Source organism: Engystomops pustulosus, chromosome 4, assembly GCF_040894005.1.
Source record: "Engystomops pustulosus chromosome 4, aEngPut4.maternal, whole genome shotgun sequence".
In the NCBI taxonomy this organism is placed as follows: Eukaryota; Metazoa; Chordata; class Amphibia; order Anura; family Leptodactylidae; genus Engystomops; species Engystomops pustulosus.
In genome coordinates, this window is record NC_092414.1 from 8,909,610 (window position 1) to 8,930,925 (window position 21,316).

General features: G+C 45.9%; 1 protein-coding gene across 2 annotated transcripts; it reads left to right on the forward strand.

Moving 5' to 3' along the window:
- Nucleotides 1-598: 598 nt before the first annotated feature.
- LOC140126003 (glucose-fructose oxidoreductase domain-containing protein 1-like) lies at nucleotides 599-19,025 on the forward strand. 2 transcript variants are annotated; one of them, XM_072145046.1, is made up of 2 exons: nucleotides 599-1,000; nucleotides 18,022-19,025. In XM_072145046.1, exons 1-2 carry the CDS (start codon nucleotides 709-711, stop codon nucleotides 18,939-18,941), a joined length of 1,212 nt encoding a protein of 403 aa, XP_072001147.1. In that variant the 5' UTR covers nucleotides 599-708; the 3' UTR covers nucleotides 18,942-19,025. The 2 variants fall into 2 exon arrangements, with proteins under 2 accessions (XP_072001147.1, XP_072001148.1); XM_072145047.1 differs by lacking the exon at nucleotides 599-1,000 and adding an exon at nucleotides 9,012-9,116.
- The last annotated feature ends 2,291 nt before the right edge of the window (nucleotides 19,026-21,316 follow it).

A 21,316-nucleotide genomic window follows, 5' to 3' on the forward strand; every position in this document is an offset into this window, starting at 1 on the left:
AGTGTTATACACAGTACAGGAGTATTATACACAGTACAGGAGTGTTATACACAGTACAGGAGTGTTATACACAGTACAGGAGTGTTATACACAGTACAGGAGTATTATACACAGTACAGGAGTGTTATACACAGTACAGGAGTGTTATACACAGTACAGGAGTGTTATACATAGTACAGGAGTATTATACACAGTACAGGAGTGTTATACACAGTACAGGAGTGTTTTACACAGTACAGGAGTATTATACACAGTACAGGAGTATTATACACAGTACAGGAGTGTTATACACAGTACAGGAGTGTTATACACAGTACAGGAGTATTATACACAGTACAGGAGTATTATACACAGTACAGGAGTGTTATACACAGTACAGGAGTGTTATACACAGTACAGGAGTGTTATACACAGTACAGGAGTATTATACACAGTACAGGAGTATTATACACAGTACAGGAGTGTTATACACAGTACAGTGGGTGTTGGGTGCTCTCCTATGTAGTATTCCCCCTGTATAACCCCTGCACAGTGACGTCACGCAGCTCTGTGTTCTCTTGCAGCTTGCGATGTGACTGGAGCACAGTAAGGGTTAATCAGGGTGGTGGTGTCGGTGACGCCCGGTAGGGGGCGGTGCAGGAAGCCGCAGACATTAGGTGACAGCGGTCCTCCCCTCCCCCGGCAGAGCAGTGCTGGCTGCGGCTGTGGATGCATGCGCCCTGCCGCCTGAGGGGGGCGCCCTGTGCCATGCTGCCCGGGGTCGGGGTGTTTGGCACCAGCCTGACCTGCAGGCTCCTCATCCCATTGCTGCAGGCTGAGGGCTTCCCAGTGCGGGCTGTATGGGGCAGGAGCCCGGAGGAGGCAGAGGAGCTGGCCAGGGCGATGAGGGTGCCCTTCTCTACCCACCACATGGATGATGTCCTCCTGCACCCAGAGGTGGACCTGGTGTGCATCAACCTGCCCCCTACGCTCACCCGCCAGATCGCCGTCAAGACCCTGGGTGAGTGTGTGCTGGGGGAGGACATAGGGGGGCATTCACACTGACACCCTGTATCCTGTGCAATCACCATAGCGACTGCACCGAATCTGCGCAACTCGCAGCAAAACCGCGCCAATATCTACACGGACCAGACTATACACGAGTAATATACACGAGACCCCAAACCGGACTAGTAATATACACGAGACCCCAAACCAGACCTTAACATTATAATCTGACCCCTGAAATACACGAGACCCCAAACCAGACCCTAACATTATAATCTGACCCCTGAAATACACGAGACCCCAAACCAGACCCTAACATTATAATCTGACCCCTGAAATAGATTGAGATCCCAAACTCGCCCCTTAAAATTACGAAAAACCAGAACCTTAACACATACAAGGCATCAGAACAGACGTCTAGATTTAATTAGACCAGAAATTTAATTTAGACTCCAGATCCGAGTCCTAAAATGAATCAATGAATGATCCCTAAACATGACTAGACAACTAGGTCAGATCCCTAAAATAAATCAGACAACAATAAGGACCCCTCAAGGTAATCAGACCCAAGACCAGACCCCTAAAATTAATCAGACCAGAATTTGGACCCATCAAGGTAATCCGACCCAAGACCAGACCCCTAACATTAATCAGACCGCATTTAGGACCCTTTAAGGTAATCAGACCCAAGACCAGACCCCTAAAATTAATCAGACCACAATACGGACCCCTCAGGGTAATCAGACCCAAGACCAGACCCCTAAAATTAATCAGACCAGAATTTGGACCCATCAAGGTAATCAGACCCAAGACCAGACCCCTAAAATTAATCAGACCATAATACAGACCCCTCAGGGTAATCAGACCCAAGACCGGACCCCTAAAATTAATCAGACCATAATACGGACCCCTCAAGGTAATCAGACCCAAGACCGGACCCCTAAAATTAATCAGACCAGAATTTGGACCCATCAAGGTAATCAGACCCAAGACCAGACCCCTAAAATTAATCAGACCATAATACGGACCCCTCAAGGTAATCAGACCCAAGACCGGACCCCTAAAATTAATCAGACCAGAATTTGGACCCCTCAAGGTAATCAGACCCAAGACCGAACCCCTAAAATTAATCAGACCACAATACGGACCCCTCAAGGTAATCAGACCCAAGACCGAACCCCTAAAATTAATCCGACCACAATACGGACCCCTCAAGGTAATCAGACCCAAGACCAGACCCCTAAAATTTTCCAGATAATAGGACATATCCGGAAAATTAATCAGACCACAGACTGGACCCCTAAGATTAATTAGACCCAAGAACCTTAAATTGGGTCAGATCCCATATTAGATGACAGATATGACCCAAACCAGACCCTATATGATATATACCCTATATACCACACAAAAGGCACTGGACTGTATCAGGCTTTTTTGTTCCAGGACCCCAGAATTATTTTAGCTCCTGGTGGAAGACCTCTTATCAGAGATACAATGGCTGGTCAGTAGGGTTGAGGTCCTCGGAAAGATGGTGGTGGTTCTCCGAGCTCTTGATGACCATCTCTAAACTTGGTCTTCAGGAGGCTGCATTCAAAAAGTCACACAGCGTGTAAGGTCCACGGGTGGAAATCTTCCGAAGTGAGGAGCTCTCCGACCTCGGATAGTAACATATGTCACAAGATGAGGTCTCAGTAGAGGTGGACACAGGGTCATTCTGGCCTCTGTTGGGTTTAGGCTCGAAGCCATTAGTGGACTCCAAAGGTCTAGCAGAAGATGACCCAGCTTGGAGGCTACTGGGGGCTTATTTTTTTGTTACCAGAGGTTGATGTATGTTGGATCCCCCGAATCGTTTTCTCTAGTGAACCCAAGAAACCCAAGTCCACTAGGTGGACATCTATATTAGATCTGTCTCCTGAAGTAACCATACAGGATAGCTGTGAATGTGTGTCCTCAGATTGTGTCTTGGACAAATTGGTGGTCCAAACCCAACTCTTTGATCTGTATCCACCTCCTCTGTTGACATCTGTCGTCGGGGAGAGTCGCTAGGGCCCCACACACATTAGGTGGTCGTCCAAACCTACGTCTAAAACTACTGATTCTTCCCGACAAGATTTCTGTGTCAAACCTTCCGGTTGGAGAGATGTTTTCTTGTGGACACTAGATGTTCGGCTGCTCCCGGTGAAGTTTTTGGGTTCAGTCCATTCAGATGGAACAATGGCCGTCCCTCGATGTGATAGTGAACCGGTCTTACAGGAAGCCACAGTGACAGGAAATCTATGTGAGGGTCACCGGGTGGAGGTACGGCCAGGAACGTCGTTGTGTAGTCTTCTCGTAGAGACTGGGTGCTGGACACGTATCTTCTCATCATCAGTCAGACCTCCATATTCATCCCGTATCCCTGTATATAAGTGATATCATGTATGTGAGGACCATCCCCTCAGATCTATTACCTGACCCTAAGCCTTAGGCCTACTTGGATACACTGGTGGTGCGTCCTAGGTACCTCCTCTGCTTTTGGTGGCTCCGATGTGGAGTGGAGGAGTCAGATCCTCAGTGATAATACTTCAGCCTTAGTAGTTTGTAGATTGTAGATATCTATGTTAGTAGGTTGATCATATTAGGAGCCTATATAACACTTATATAATGTCGTTAGGGCTATGCTGGCCATGCACACGCATAGACACATCAAGCTGTCTGAAAGTCATAATATTTCTAGTTGCCCTTGGCAACCAATTACAGCTCAGCTTTCATCTTACCAGTGCTCATGAATATTTTAAAGAGGAGCTCTGATTGGTTGCCATGGGCAACTAGAAATATTCTGACTTTCAGACAGCTTGATAAATCTGCCCCGTAGAGCGCATGACTATGGGAGAATAGGATATATAACATCTTAGTTTGGTTGAGATTGTGACTCTGATGACTAAACTTATGTTCTGCCGGTCCCCACGTCGCCCACTCTCCTCTGTCATTACTGCTAGACCCCCATTTACCAGCTCACTTATACGGCTCCCTATTGTATGTGGCTCCCTATTGTATAGGGCCCCACACTGTATATGGCTCCATACTGTATGACGCTCCGTACTGTATATGGCTCCATACTGTATGTGGCTCCATACTGTATACGGCTCCCTATTGTATGTGGCTCCATACTGTATACGGCTCCCTATTGTATATGACTCCATACTGTATGTGGCCCCATACTGTATACGGCTCCCTATTGTATATGGCTCCATACTGTATGTGGCTCCATACTGTATACGGCTCCCTATTGTATGTGGCTCCATACTGTATACGGCTCCCTATTGTATATGGCTCCATACTGTATGTGGCTCCATACTGTATACGGCTCCCTATTGTATATGGCTCCATACTGTATGTGGCTCCATACTGTATGTGGCTCCATACTGTATACGGCTCCCTATTGTATATGGCTCCATACTGTATGTGGCTCCATACTGTATACGGCTCCCTATTGTATGTGGCTCCATACTGTATACGGCTCCCTATTGTATATGGCTCCATACTGTATGTGGCTCCATACTGTATACGGCTCCCTATTGTATGTGGCTCCATACTGTATACGGCTCCCTATTGTATACGGCTCCCTATTGTATGTGGCTCCATACTGTATACGGCTCCCTATTGTATATGACTCCATACTGTATGTGGCTCCATACTGTATACGGCTCCCTATTGTATGTGGCTCCATACTGTATGTGGCTCCATACTGTATACAGCTCCCTATTGTATATGGCTCCATAGTGTATGTGGCTCCATACTGTATACGGCTCCCTATTGTATATGGCTCCATACTGTATGTGGCTCCATACTGTATACGGCTCCCTATTGTATATGACTCCATACTGTATGTGGCTCCATACTGTATACGGCTCCCTATTGTATGTGGCTCCATACTGTATACGGCTCCCTATTGTATACGGCTCCCTATTGTATGTGGCTCCATACTGTATACGGCTCCCTATTGTATATGACTCCATACTGTATGTGGCTCCATACTGTATACGGCTCCCTATTGTATATGGCTCCATACTGTATGTGGCTCCATACTGTATACAGCTCCCTATTGTATATGGCTCCATAGTGTATGTGGCTCCATACTGTATACGGCTCCCTATTGTATATGACTCCATACTGTATGTGGCTCCATACTGTATACGGCTCCCTATTGTATATGGCTCCATACTGTATGTGGCTCCATACTGTATACGGCTCCCTATTGTATATGGCTCCATACTGTATACGGCTCCCTATTGTATATGACTCCATACTGTATGTGGCTCCATACTGTATACGGCTCCCTATTGTATATGGCTCCATACTGTATGTGGCTCCATACTGTATACGGCTCCCTATTGTATATGGCTCCATACTGTTGGCCTTAGATAATTGATGGGGATCTCCACTACTGGTGTCAGCCCGGTGTCTGTGTGGATATACATAAGAGGAAAAGCTGGACGGAAATGTCCACAAAGGAAATAAACCTCCTTCCCCCCTGTAGGATTGACCCTATGGCCAGTGCTACCTCCTTTGTATATCCCAGCTATATATACATTTCATAGAAATTGTATATTTCTTAACCACATCCTTTAAGTTTTAAAGGGAACCTGTCAGCACACTTGCCCATATACACCCAGTGACAGGTTCCTATAGATCCCTATTAACTGACTGACCCCCTTCATTTAGCTAAAAATTGTTTACCTAACATCCACATAAATCATTGTTTATATTATATTAGCGTTCATCAAAGGGGGCGTGTCCTGCTTGGTTGGCCCCTCCCATCTACTCCTCCCCATGCCTAATGCCTCCTTACTATTCAGCAATCCATGTCATGTGACCAGGGTGATGTCATCTAAGGTCTTATACTCTTTTCATGTGCAAACTGTACCCCATGTATGTATCTGAACACATGAAATCACAGCAGCCTCCATGGATGATGGGGAGGAGGAGAAGAAGTCAATGGAGGCTGCTGTGATTTCATGTGATCAGATACAAACATGGGGTACAGTTTGCAGATGTAAGGGGTGTAGGACATTAGATGACATCATCCTGGTCACATGACATAAATGTAACACAAGGCTCATGTAAATAGAGGTTTATATGTCTGTAGTGGATTATTATCAGACGGTCCAATACAGAAGGTGACTGTTATCTATATATTACCTTATAGCATCTCGAGCAGCATGTATAAAATTATCTAATCTTAATCGACCCCTTAAACTTCTATACATTGAACTGGACTTCCCTGTATATACATTTAACCAAGGCCTTTACCCCCTTTTGGGTCGTTAGTTGCTTGTGAAAGGCACCAGGAGGTTACACAGGGAACAAGTAGTAGAAAGGCAGAGGTCGGGGACTGCAGAAGTCAAAGGTCTAGCAGGACGGCTATGGTTCAGAGTTAGGTCAGGGTCGTCTCCAAGAAACGTAACAAGAAACTAAGATCATACATCCAAGTTCCTGCAGGTGTCGCTGCTGCGCCAAGGTCCGCCGGAGTTCACTTTCTTCTTCCAGGTGCATGTGAGTGCTTCATCTTGCGAAACATTTAGTTTTTTAAATTCCACGGTTTTTCTGAATCCGTCAGGTTGTTCGATGGCCACGCCCCCCGGTTTCTGTCGCGTGCAAGCCGACGCTGATACGCCACAATCCGATCGCGTGCGCCAAAAACCCGGGGCAATTCGGCGCAAAGTGTAAATATTTGGGAAAACCTAACGGAATCACGGTCCGTGGACCCTTAGTAAATGTGCCCCATTGAATCCAAAAAATTAGGGCTCAGTGGTCAGCACTTCTGCCTTGCAGCGCTGGAGTCCTGGGTACTAGTCCCACCCAGAGTCAACACCTGTAAAGAGTTTGTATGTTCTCTCCATGTTTGCGTGGGTCTTCTCCCGGTCCTCCAGTTTCCTCCCACACTCCAAAAACATACTGGTAGGTTGATTAGAATGTGAGCCCCATTGGGGACAGGGACTGCTTTGGCAGCTTTGTGCTGCGCTACGTCATCTGTGTGCGCTATATAAATCAAGAATTTCACATCCACTGACAAAGTCCTCTGGACAACATTGATAAAGCTCCAGAGCTGCACTCGCTGTTCTGCTGCTGGTGCACCGATGTGATGTGGTTCCCTTCTATGATCACTCTTTGAGTGGCGATGACTATTTTAGTCCCGTAACTTGCGGAATTTTGCAGTTGCATATCATAAAGATAGAAGTAGTTTCTAAATTTAGACGTGAAAGCGAGAACACTCCAGTTCTTGTTTGAAACAAGGAGATGATGAGTCGCTCGGGGGTGCAGATGTTTTTATAATTTATGTCCAGTCTTACTGTAGTCACTTCTTCACCGCTCTCCCGTTGCAGCGAGTCAGGGCTATAAAACCTTATAAGGAAGCGCTGTGTACGCGGCACGCCAGATCCGTGTGCATGGATATCATGTGGAGCGGAGATAAGACTGAGTCTCCATAAATATTATTCTAAGGAATTATTTTTCTATTTCGGGGATAATAGCTCGGGGGAATGTTTAAACTCGTTGATGACATTCGCGGCATGTAATGTTTGGAATCTGCGCGGATTGGGGAAGGTGTCTGAGATGTTACGGGTTAGAGGTACCTCCGATCCGGGACGTTTATCCCCTTAGATGTCCTGCAACTGTGTTTTTTTTCCTGAAAAATCTAAAGACCAGCCAGTCCTCCACAGATTTCTGGAAAAGAGACGACTACGAGGGGACAGGATTAATTTATATAAATATATGAATGGTCCATGCAAAAAAATAAAAAATATATGGTGGAATGATGTTCCCGATCAAATCAAAAGACGAGGGGGCACGGTCTCCGTCTGGAGAAAACAAGGTTTAATCACCGGAGACGACAGGGATTTTTTACTATGAGAACTATCAATCTGTGGAATAGCCGCGCTCAGGCGCTGGTCACAGCAGGGACAGCAGAGAGCACAGGCGCTGGTCACAGCAGGGACAGCAGAGAGCTCAGGCGCTGGTCACAGCAGGGACAGCAGAGAGCTCAGGCACTGGTCACAGCAGGGACAGCAGAGAGCTCAGGCGCTGGTCACAGCAGGGACAGCAGAGAGCTCAGGTGCTGGTCACAGCAGGGACAGCAGAGAGCTCAGGCGCTGGTCACAGCAGGGACAGCAGAGAGCTGAGGGGCTGGTCACAGCAGGGACAGCAGAGAGCTGAGGGGCTGGTCACAGCAGGGACATCAGAGAGCTCAGGCGCTGGTCACAGCAGGGACATCAGAGAGCTCAGGCGCTGGTCACAGCAGGGACAGCAGAGAGCTCAGGCGCTGGTCACAGCAGGACAGCAGAGAGCTCAGGTGCTGGTCACAGCAGGGACAGCAGAGAGCTCAGGCGCTGGTCACAGCAGGGACAGCAGAGAGCTCAGGCGCTGGTCACAGCAGGGACAGCACAGATCTCAGGCGCTGGTCACAGCAGGGACATCAGAGAGCTCAGGCGCTGGTCACAGCAGGGACAGCAGAGAGCTCAGGCGCTGGTCACAGCAGGACAGCAGAGAGCTCAGGTGCTGGTCACAGCAGGGACAGCAGAGAGCTCAGGTCCAGGTCACAGCATGGACAGCAGAGAGCTCAGGTGCTGGTCACAGCAGGGACAGCAGAGAGCTCAGGCGCTGGTCACAGCAGGGACATCAGAGAGCTCAGGCGCTGGTCACAGCAGGGACAGCAGAGAGCTCAGGCGCTGGTCACAGCAGGGACAGCAGAGAGCTTCAAGAAGGGTCTAGATGCCTTTTTACACCTAAATAATATTGCTTGAATTTTTTCCCATAATTCTCTTCCTCATCCAATCCCTTCCCTTCCTAGGTTGAACTTGATGGACACGTGTCGTTTTTTTCAACCGAATAAACTATGATACGATGATAAATTGAAAAAATATGAATATATCACACGTAGGATGTGTATACAGTCTTGTATGACATCAGAATGTGGAGCTAAGTTCTTCTCCCTTGTAAGTCGGCATAATATTACATATGGAGGAAATTACACAGTGACCGCCTTCCTCCACCTATTTCCTAACCCGATTGTTCAGATGTTTGGATCTGTAGAGACAATGGTAAAACGTAGACACGTTTCATAGTCTGCCAACGAACCCTGAGACCTGGTTGTAAGTTGTGCCCATCCCTTTAAATGTTATCTCGCACCAGGGGTAATGTTCTAGGTTAAAGGGAAGTTTGAGATCACTAAATCACAAATCGGCTTTTTGATCGGGTCAGGTTACCTCCACCCGTTCACGCTATGAGGAGAAATCCTGTTGGAAAGAAGTAGTGGGTCAGATAAGTTGGGCCCACACTAGCTTCGGGGTAGTAGTACACCTGGTATCCAAAGCAGTAAAGTAAGGTGTACCTATTCACTGACCCGTCTCCTCAGACACATGGGCACGTACCACGCACATTCGTCTTCATAATAGATACGGCAAGAGGTGATCTAAATATATATAAACTCCAGTTGTATAAAGGCATGCCAGCAGTTTAGTGGTCCAAACATGGATTACGGGTGTCCTTACGTACCTACCAGGGACAGGGCCGGATTAAGGATGGTGGGGGCCCCTGGGCGCAAACTGGTGGGGGCCCTTCCAACATTGTTTTTGGAAGTATATAGCCTGCCAGCCGCCTGTAGTATATAGCCTGCCAGCCCCCTCTAGTATATAGCCTGCCAGCCCCCTGTAGTATATAGCCTGCCAGCCCCCCTGTAGTATATAGCCTGCCAGCCCCCCTGTAGTATATAGCCTGCAGCCCCCTGTAGTATACAGCCTGCCAGCCCTCTGTAGTATATAGCCTGCCAGCCCCCTGTAGTATATAGCCTGCCAGCCCCCCTGTAGTATATAGCCTGCCAGCCCCCCTGTAGTATATAGCCTGCAGCCCCCTGTAGTATACCGCCACCAGCCCCCTGTAGAATACAGCCACCAGCCCCCTGTAGAATACAGCCACCAGCCCCCTGTAGAATACAGCCACCAGCCCCCTGTAGAATACAGCCCCCAGCCCCTTGTAGAATTTAGCCGCCAGCCCCCTGTAGAAAATGGCCACAAAAACTGAGTTGCTGACTGTCGGAAACTGGTGGGGGCCCCTTAAAAAGTGAAAGTGGTGGGGGCCCCGGGGCTAGAGCCTGGGGAGCCCCTCCTTTAATCCGGCCCTGACCAGGGACTCAAGTCTTCTAAAGGTCCAAGCCAAACACCAAGATGTTGTCATGTTTTCCAAACTATGTAGAACATCAAGTAATCTACAACCAGGATGAAGAATTGTAAACCAAGCACGCTGACATACTGGTGTGTGCCCCCTCTGAGCTCCAGGCTCATTTACCAGCTATGGAGCCCGGGGACTACGAGGCTAATTTGCATAATTGCTAAAGTTTTTTTTTTTTTTTTTTTTAAACCAAGGGCGTAAGGAACTAAAATAAGAGCATATCCTTCCAGCTTGATGTGCTTGGTTTACAATCCTTCATCCTTGTGGTAGATTTCCTATAGATTTGTTATGGAGAAAACCAGACCAAAATAAGTCTGGACCCCTAAACTGAACTACAATACTAACCAGACCCCGGAAATTAATGGACGCACCCGGCCAGCTTCCTTCAGTGAGTCGAACCTCTGACTAGACCCCTCAACTTAATCCAGACCCATAAACTCAATCCGATTCCCTAAAATGGATCACAGTCCAAAATGAATCACTAATCATTAAGTTACCTCCTGTTGCTGGGCAGAAAGTCAACCTATACCCAGCAACAGCGCCACCATAGGTCACCTCAGTTACCCAATCACTGCCTTTTACTAACTGTACTCTAAATAGCCCTCACTTTTGGCGGGAAAAAAAACACCTCAGAGTAAGGAGCTTATAATCTTATGTGGATAGCTCCATATTATACATCATCCTGCCATGGATTCTCCAATTATTTCTTATTTTGTATGTTTCTGAACAAAAATGTGTTAAAATCTTGTAGCTTTTATCTGTTTATTTGACATCATCGGCACATTATGAAAGTTCAATTAAAAAAAATGGCTTCCTAAAAGTGGGGATTTGTTTAGTCCTTATCCTGTAGATGGTATATATCCGTGATAAGTGGAGATAGATGAATTTTACAACAGATTAATGGAAAATAGGGCTTTGATCCCAATAATACACACGACAAGCAAACAAAGCCCAAAAGATTTTTAGCTTTCTATATGTTTGCCGTAACCTTAGAGAATCGAAAGGGCTGGTGAGGTAAATATGAGAGGGCTCACCAAGGCCACCAGATCAGGTAGGCCGAATTGTAAATACAGGCTGTTCCGGTTTACAAGATAGGGTCCATAGGTTTGTTCTTAAGTTGAATTTATATGTAAGTCGAAACTGTATATTTCAGAATTGTAGATCATGACAAAATTTTTTTTTAAGTTTCAATATTTTTTGCTGTAATGGGAGCAAGGATTATCAATAAAGCTTCATTACAGACACCTCACAGATAATCGTTGCAGCTTGGAACTAAAATAAAGCATCCAGAGAGCTTCACCAGAGGTCACTGTGGGCAGATGGGTCCGTCTTTAACTAGGGGTCGTCTTTAAGTCGGGTGCCCTTAAGTAGGGGACCACTTGTACTTATCTTTATGTACGTATCCAGCGTCATCCAGTAACCGGTTACAACTGTGTCTAGAAACCGTAGACTACAAATTGGCCATATGCATTTGATTAAAGCCCACGAGGCAGGCACCAAGGGGAACTCTGCAGACCACTTTTTTTTTTTTTTGGCCTGACACAACTTTTATTTGTGACGTGGTGGTCCCTAAATGTACATGAAATGATAAGGTGCTGGCAGATGTTGTAGGCTTCAAATTTGCCGACTCTTCCACGAGATGTGGAGGTCTCCCCTTTTTCAAGAGCCATTCAGACCTGTTGACATACCTTAACGTGACCAAAAATATAATATACTTTGGGTTCGGTCACCACCTTCCAGAAAAAATTTTGGTGGACACCTGTGTTAAAATAACTCCCACAAATGAAATAAAATCACGGTGAGAACCGGAGCTCCTGATATTTTTTCTATTCCGTTCAAATAATATTGACTTAAGAGGAAGCCAAGAAACTTGAAGGACTTCCTCACATTGAAATAAGAGGAAAACATTGACATAGACCTGTGATCTGTTTCGGTATTACCGTACTTAGTATTTCAAGTGTTTGTTTTTCCTTAAAGTTAATTGTCTGGTTTTGGGAAACCATATGAAAGTTAGTATCAAATGGGTTTTCTGGGATATTCAGTAGACGTTGTTGGAAATCTGGGGGGTTTGTCCACGACCATTAATGTTTAACAAAATCAGTGGGGTTTTTTTGATCCTATTAGTCCCGTGACTGCTTGTAACTGAATTTTGTTTAGAAACATAGGTGTTGAACCTCCGCCGATCTGATTCCCATCTATGTTCACAACGCCGTACTATCTGTAGCAACTTAGTGTAAGGAGTCAACAAGGAATGTGGCAGATAGAGGGGCAGATTTACTTACCCGGTCCATTCGCGATCCAGCGGCGCGTGCTCTGCGGTGGATTCTGGTCCGACCGGGATTCACTAAGGTAGTTACTCCGACGTCCACCAGGTGGCGCTGAAGTCCGCTGAAATGCACTCAAGTACACCGGCCTATTCCTGGTGAAGGTAAGTGCAAGCTCCACGACACTTTTTGTTTTTTAAATGCGGCGGTTTTTCCGAATCCGTCGGGTTTTCGTTCGGCCACGCCCCCCGATTTCCATCGCGTGCATGCCAGCGCCGATGCGCCAAAATCCGATCGCGTGCGCCAAAATCCCGGGGCAATACAGGGACAATCGGCGCAAATCGGAAATATTCGGGTAACACGTCGGGAAAACGCGAATCAGGCCCTTAGTAAATGACCCCCAGAGTGTTGAATGAGTAGGACAGGAGCAGTAGTCAGTAGTAGTGGTACTAACGTGTGGTGGACTAAGCGATGTATAGGTTTTGTGAGATCTGGAAACCAGGGGGCCTCCATTGTAAGAAAAGTTTCTGGGCCTCTTGCGCTCCATTGGAGTGGAAGCGAACTCCATAAATAAGTCTTATACCAATGAACATTGGCATTGAGTTCAAAAGCCGAAACTCACTTGACTGGTTTCTGAAACAGAAGGTTAAGACGAGACCGATGTCTTCTCCGAGAGATAAAAGAGGAAGTGTGATGCCAAGATAACCTTGGCACAGTACGGTATAATTATAAGGGCACAATGCCAACTCTGTTCTCATACTTTACCTTCGAGGTGTGATATGTTCTTTCCTTGTTGTGTTTTCCCATTATTTCGTTATGGTCAGTGGGTTGTAGATAAATAACCGGTTTGGCTTTGGGCCACTCCTAATCCTATGGTCACAAGGCAGATTTTGGCACAGGTATTCCACCAGGATGGACCGTGCGAAAATCTACCTCCTATTAAACCCACTGTCTACCTTGACTCTCTAGTTGTCATCCTTTAACCCTATATTCAAGAATTTAGAAATCGCTGTAGGTAGACCACCAGGCCGATTGCTCTTGAATTGGTCCTGGTGTTGGTGACAGCTGGTCTAGGGCCCATAGGGATTCGTTCGGAGAAGAGGTTAGGTCTGCAGGGGTCTTCTAAGGGATATTTTTCTATATCTCAAAAAGGTTTCACTTATTATTTTTAGCCCTGCATGTCTTGCTCCTTACTATATGGGTAAAACAGGAAGGAAGGATGCTACATTCATTACCCGTGTCCACGAGTGTGTATCTAAGCTCAAAAAAACAAGATGCTACATTAGGATAATGAACACTCATGTTAGACGTCATCTGTTTCCTTTCCTCTTTTATAATAGTATCTCAACCACAGAAACCCAGCAGGGTGTGTCATATGTTTCATCGGGGGTGGCAGGCATCTACATGTCAAAAACAAGATCATCCATACTACACACTTCCTTTTACGAAATTACTCAAAGTCAATTTTACCGATACGTTGGAGTCTACAAGTTATGTCCACCTTTGGTAAGACATAAAATTATTCCACATTGTGATAGGCTTTGAGAAAAAAAAATTGTTCCATAGTTCTGTTCCTACAGTTTTGGTGGTCATAGATCTCCATGGTAACAGACTACAAACAAACCCTGTGTAGTCAGATCTAGCCGTTATGGATTCAAATGGATTGCACTTGGAGATCGTGGGTGGGAAAACTTCTCCGTTGAGGTGGGGAAGCTGGGAAACCTTTGGTTTCTGCTTCCATAGAGATGCAAGTTCTCCACCGAAGCTGTAGCTACAAAACTACAGCAGTTTTTGAGTCCAGGCCTATCGATAAGTTATTAATAGGTCATTTCTCCTTCAGTCTGGGTTTGGGAACTTAAACCACGGTATGATCCTAAGATCCTGGGGCCATCAGATACAGATATCAGAGCTTTACTAGTTTGTCTTCTATGTGGTGGAAACATCTGATCCTTGAAGGTTCTAAGGATCGATCCCCATGATCTGATATTGATGACCAACCTAGTGGCAGACTGGGCTTCAATAGAAACCCAAAGGACTGTCCAGTGATATCTAGGGTAATCAATTTGTATTCAGTATTCGGTAAAGACTGCCATAAAATATTTGGTGGATTGCAGCATGTCTGGTAGGAAATTATCTCCTTTGATTCATCTTTTTGGGTTGTAACCACGATTTGTGAAGGTTCACACATAGACACAATACTGTCAGGCACATCAGTGCGACATTTCCCACGCGTTTACGCTGAACTTTCTGACTAAAACAGGTAGTTGTCAGTTTCCTTCTGGTTTTACCGTGGCGTCGGTATGAGAACAACGCGAACTGTTCCTCAGGCTGTGGTACAAACACCGACAATCTAGCGGCAGCAAGTAGGAACCTGGGAAAGTCGTAATGAGAGACACTTGTGGAGCGTTCGCATTTGAGCCCCTGGTTTATATAGGAGAAGTAACTGGAATGACTTGTGTGTCAGATAGCCAGCGTTCTTCTCATACCTTCATCAGGGTAACACGTCCTCAACGCAACGTCAAGGTCGGAGACAAGGCTCCAGTGTAATGTGGAGTTCACCGTGTAGCGAGACGCCGAGATTTACCTCACTCTATACAGGTTACGTCTCATAACCGGAGGCACCGATAAAGAGAAACCTTTGTAAGCTGTTGGTTTTCTTGGCTAAATTTTTTCCAAAATGTTAATAGACGACCTCCACTCAAACTCGGTCCTGCCCCATAAATTAACCACTTAGCCAAAGCAGAGTAAATATATATACGCATGAAGATGGAATTCTCTCTCATAATCAGAATGCTGTTTATTTAGTGATTTATAGATGTTTGCCTCGTGATCTATATTTTGCTAGGCCTAAGACCACAGGGCGTGTATACACTAAGGTTGTGTACAACAGGATTTACTGGAAAAGCTCGTCCTGCATAGGAAATCTTTCTGGATTGTTAGACGCCATACATACTTCTATGTCTTGTGTAGTAGGGAGTGCTGCTTCTGACAGGTCCTATACGTGTATATACAGAAAATGTATTGTAGATTCAATTTAACAAAGACAGTGGGGCAGATTTTCCTACCCGCCCCTGCACGATCCCCGAGGTGCGTTCCCCGACGAGAATGATGCCGCGATTCACTACGAGCATGCGCCCAATATCCTGCATCTGTCTCTTCCAAGCAAGTGCTTGGCTTGCAACACAATTTAAAATGTTAAATCCCGCGGTTTGTCCGAATCCGTCGGAACGTCCGACGGCCCGCCCCCCGGTTTCTGTCGCATGAAAGCCGGCGCTGATGCGGCAAAACCGATCGCGTGCGACACAATCCCCAGCGTGATCCCTAAAAAGTCAGGAAACCCAACGAAAATGCGGCCGCGTGACCCTAAATAAATAAGCCCCAATGCATTTCGCAAAAATGTGGTCACTTCATCAGGATTGGGCCTGGGCTGTAAAGTGGGGCTGCCGATTGAAGATAGAGGATTTTAGGACCAAAGTTTCTCGGAAACCGTTGGCTTTTCTATAGGTTTTATTCGTGATTCCAAAATTCACATCAAAACGCGGTAGTCGGGTAACTCAGAAGTAGCATTGATGACATCTCTTGATGACACCTTGTTCTTTTGTTCACTGTTGGTCTAACACTTGGGGGCAGATTTACTTACCCGGTCCATTCGCCATCCAGTGGCGCGTTCTCTGCGGTGGATTCGGGTCTTCCGGCGATTCACTAAGGCAGCTCCTCCGACATCCACCAGGTGTCGCTGCTGCGCTGAATGCACTGGAGTTCACCAAGCCGGGCCGAGTGAAGGTAAGCACGTGTCCAGCGACACTTTTTTTTTTTTAAATGCGGCGGTTTTTCACGAATTCGTTGGGTTTTCGTTCGGCCACGCCCCCCATTTCCGTCGCGTGCATGCCGGCACTGATGCGACACAATCCGTTCGCGCGCGCCAAAGACCCGGGGCAATTCAGGAAAAATCGGCTCAAATTGGAAATATTCGGGTAACACATCGGGAAAACGCGAATCAGCCCCTTAGTAAATGACCCCCATTGTCTACTTAAATTTCATCATGGGAAAAACACCTTTGATGGTGCCATTATAGGGAGCTGGTGCCCTCTCCAAACGACTTAGGTGCCGCTGTTGGTTCCTACAGCTGCATCTTAGTGGTTAAATTGAGGCTACTATAACCCAACAGATAGAGCAGAAGTGAAGATGGCCTCTGGTGGATGGAAGAAGAGCGGCCTCCTGCTTGGCCGAGATGGAAGTTGGTGAAGCATCAGGCATATTTATTGGTTTTTCTGACGGTATTTGTAGATTTCTACTACCCAGACAGGAGTATGAGTGATCAGCAATAGATGCCACATTTTTTTCTTACACATAAATAGCACAAAGTAGCTGACAAAAAGAGTGGAAGTGGTGTGTGAGATCCCGAACAAAGCAACATCCTGAAAGTAACCAAGGCCGGAAGAGAATTCACTTTTCCTACGTCGCTAATGGGTTAGACATCTCTGCTTAGTTTCCACATGGCCGGTTCTTAATGAAAAGAATTGAATTAAGTCACCAAATGTCCCTCCGACAATCATGGCCGTCGTTAAAAGGTCAATCATCGAAACAAATATACTTTAGCCATCCTCAGTTTAAAAGAGACCCACAAGAGACGTTGACATATAACAGTTACTTACATGCCGCTACCGGGTGTCTAAAGTGTATTGCAGTAGGTACATCCACCTCATATGAGATTTGTTGGACTGGTGTTCCTCGGGCCAACCGGACAAAAAAAAAGTTCTAGAGGCCCATCTTCCATAAACTGCTAGGAAATAGATCTTTGAAACCTCCAAATTAGATGGGCTTCTGTTGGATCTCTGCGAGCCAGTATTGAGTTGGAGTCCTGGCCCCACCAGAAGATCCGCCATAAAATATGAGGATAGCAGTAGGTACATCCACCTCATATGAGATTTGTTGGACTGGTGTTCCTCAGGCCAACCAGACAAAAAAAAAAATTCTAGAGGCCCACCTTCCATAAACTGCTAGGAAATAGATCTTTGTAGCCTCCGAATTAGATGGTCTTCTGCTGGATCTCTGCGAGCCAGTATTGAGTTGGAGTCCTGGGCCCACCAGAAGATCCGCCATAAAATATGAGGATAGCAGTAGGTACATCCACCTCATATGAGATTTGTTGGACTGGTGTTCCTCGGGCCAACCAGACAAAAACATTTCTAGAGGCCCATCTTCCATAAACTGCTAGGAAACAGATCTTTGTAGCCTCCGAATTAGATGGTCTTCTGCTGGTTCTCTGAGAGCCAGTATTGAGTTGGACCCTGGGCCCACCAGAAGATCCGCCATAAAATATGAGGATAGCAGTAGGTACATCCACCTCATATGAGATTTGTTGGACTGGTGTTCCTCGGCCAACCAGACAAAAAAAATTTCTAGAGGCCCATCTTCCATAAACTGCTAGGAAACAGATCTTTGTAGCCTCCGAATTAGATGGTCTTCTGCTGGTTCTCTGAGAGCCAGTATTGAGTTGGAGTCCTGGGCCCACCAGAGGATCCAGTATTATATATGTCTAATATGTTCCTTTCTTCTCCTGCAGGGATCGGTAAGAACGTAATCTGTGACAGAACAGCGACACCGCTTGACGCGTTCCGGATGATGTCTGCTGCTCACTACTATCCCAAACTGATGAGCATCATGGGAAATGTCTTACGCTTTCTTCCTGCTTTCGTGAAGATGAAGCAACTCATCCAAGAAGGATATGTAGGGGACCTTCAAGTGTGTGAGGTCCAGGTCCACGGAGGGAGTCTACTTGGGAAGAAGTATAACTGGAGCTGTGACGATCTCATGGGTGGTGGTGGGCTTCATTCTGTTGGTAGCTACATCATAGACCTCTTGAATTTCGTAACCGACCAGAAAGCTGTGAGGGTCCATGGACTTCTGAAAACCTTCGTAAAGCAGACAGATCACATCAGAGGAATCCGACAGATAACCAGTGACGACTTCTGCACATTTCAGATGGTCCTTGAAAGTGGGGTGTGCTGTACGGTGACCCTCAACTTCAACGTCCCCGGGGAGTTCAAGCAAGACGTAGCAGTTGTGGGATCATCTGGTAGACTGATCGTAATGGGGACAGATCTCTATGGACAGAAACATGGTTCCTCCAAGCGAGAATTACTCCTAAAAGACTCTGCACCCTTCGTCAGTTCCCTCATGCCTGAAAAGGCTTTTAATGACATTCCCGCCCCGTACCTCCAAGGGACCATCAAAATGGTGCAGGCGGTCCGGCAGGCTTTCCAAGACCAGGAAGACAGGAGAACGTGGGACGGCAGACCGCTGACCATGGCCGCCACCTTCGATGACTGTCTTTATGCTCTTTGCGTAGTGGATGCGATAAAGAGATCAAACGAGACTGGTGAATGGCAGAACGTAGAAATTATGACGGAGGAGCCTGAATTAAGCCCTGCGTACTTAATAAGCGAAGCTCTACGCCGGAGCCGCATGTCTTTATACTGCTAGCTAGACGGGGAAATATTAACGGGAACCTATCACCGGATTTTATCCTAATAAACTACTAGTTCCCTCAGGTGAAACTAGGAGAGACTTCTGCATTGGCCTCCCCTTTACTATAAAACAAAATATACATATTGTACATGTTTATACACACACACATACAGTTCTACACTCGTACATCATTGTACACATTTATACACACTGTATACATTTATATACTTATTTATAAAGTATATACACATCAAAAACACACACAAATATAGTATATATATCATATTTTTAGACATGGTGTATACACACCATATATACACACATACATACAGTACCATATACAGACATCTAGTATATAAACACACACCTTCAGTATACAGTATATACCTCACATCATATACACAATACAGCATATACCTATCACAGTTACACACACAAATAGCATATACATACATACATACAATACCATATACAGACACAGCATATACACATCACATATACACACACACATTTGTACACTTGTACACAAACACATATGTATATACTCGTTCTCAGGAAGTCTACTAATCCCAAGGGGGTTGTCAGAGGTCCATGCAGCCGACCACATGGGGGAAGTAGACAGCAGCAAGCAAAGATGAGATAATCCTGCGGTCTTGGGCGTGTACTGTGGAAAATGTACACAGTAATATACATATAATGCTGTACAATGGGCTGACAAATGTCGATATAATAGTGAACAACCTCAATTCCCCAGTGTGATAGATCGGAGCGCCGGGCCCCCTGACACTGCGGGCCCTATAGTAGCTGCCAGTAACTTCTGTAGTCACGGCCCTGCTCTCAGGTAGGAGGTGCCTTAGGCATGTGGTTCTGTGAGCTACAGAACTGGACCTACAGGCAGTTAAAAACTAGACAGGAATTGGATCATTATCTTCCCATTTTTATCAGAATTGAGGAAAACTCCACACGGTGCCTGTGGACTGTGCAGGGTGCGGCAGATTATTGAATACTGGAACACACAAAACTAATGCAGAACAATTCATAGATACATGTGCAAGATCCAAAGACGTTCTTTCTAGTACAGTCAGACAGAAAACTGGTGCAGCCACAATTATATATCTGGGCCTGTGTTTTTAGTTGTCTGTATCACTGGTTCTGTAGCTCACAAAGCCATAAGCCTGGTGTGATCTGAAAGATGAGATCCTTAACTTTAAAATGACACTGAAAACATGTTACTATATACCAGAAACACTCCCCTCGCAACCACTAAACTTGACTCATCTCGTGTGAAAATGAGGTGGGAAGTAAGAGTTCTTCTTACGGACACTGCCAATGAAGGCCACCATGTAGGCGTGTGGAGTCTTCTAGCCATGGATGCTCCACTAGGGGGATTCTGGGAAAATATGCAAAGTTTTCCAGGATGGGATAAGGAAAACCACGCCTCTTTTAGCTACCTTGTAAGGCAGCTCCCTTGACATCAAGCATGACCTACAAGAGGACTTATGACATGACGCGGGATGAAAAGGAGATGAGAAGAGTCATATTTGCCTGACTTTGGAGTGAGATTTCACATGAAAGAGGGAATTCTGGAAAGGACATTTCATATTCAACCTGAGGGGGATGGGAGTTTAGTGGTGTAAATACTGGTGACAGGTTCCCTTTAAAGGGTTGGGCCATGTCACTAGGTCCCAGTAGGCGGACTTTCGGACTGATCATGAGAACGTGAGAATCCCTCAATATCTATAGGGGTGCTGGAAGTCTGTGGTACTGTCCTCCATCCTCTACGAGAGTCTTGTATATTGTTGGGCAATGTATTTGGCTATTTCCGGCACTACCACCTACCACTGAATACCAGCTACCACTGAACAGAGTGGTAAGACACACGCTCGATTTGCAGTTTTTTAACGGTACACCCGTTTTCATGATCAGTAGAGTCCAAGCATAACAACCAACCAATGAGCCTACCCCTCTAACCAGTATATGTTGCTGTGGAGGGCGTTCAGGTCCGGGGTGGAACGTTTGCATTATTCTATGACCGTCGTAGTTGCAAATTATCTGAACTCGAGAAGAAAAAAACCAGGTTCTCTAGCGCCACCTAGGAGAGCTAATTTGCATAATTTCACAGGGAGCATTGTTGATACCAGCCAGATATAAGAAGTACCATTGTCTACCAATAAATGTTGGAAGGAAACGGAAACTTCCTTTTCCACAGCGGAGAAGTTGTGAACATTTCGGAATATATCCACCATAACGTGACTTTGTTTTGTTACGAGCTCCTATAATTGGTGATTATTGCTTGTCTTTGTCCTGCGCGCAGCGCTGTGGTGTATTGTTCATAGATCTCACTTCCTTTATGCAGTCTATCCTTTTGGATGTTGTGTTACCGCCATCTA

What these genes read in the sequence shown, in the direction of transcription:
- LOC140126003 (XM_072145046.1), top strand. Translation starts at nt 709, where the DNA reads ATGCATGCGCCCTGCCGCCTGAGGGGGGCGCCCTGTGCCATGCTGCCC. An exon ending in GATCGCCGTCAAGACCCTGG is followed by an intron (nt 1,001 to 18,021) that starts GTGAGTGTGTGC and finishes CTTCTCCTGCAG; the next exon opens with GGATCGGTAAGAACGTAATC.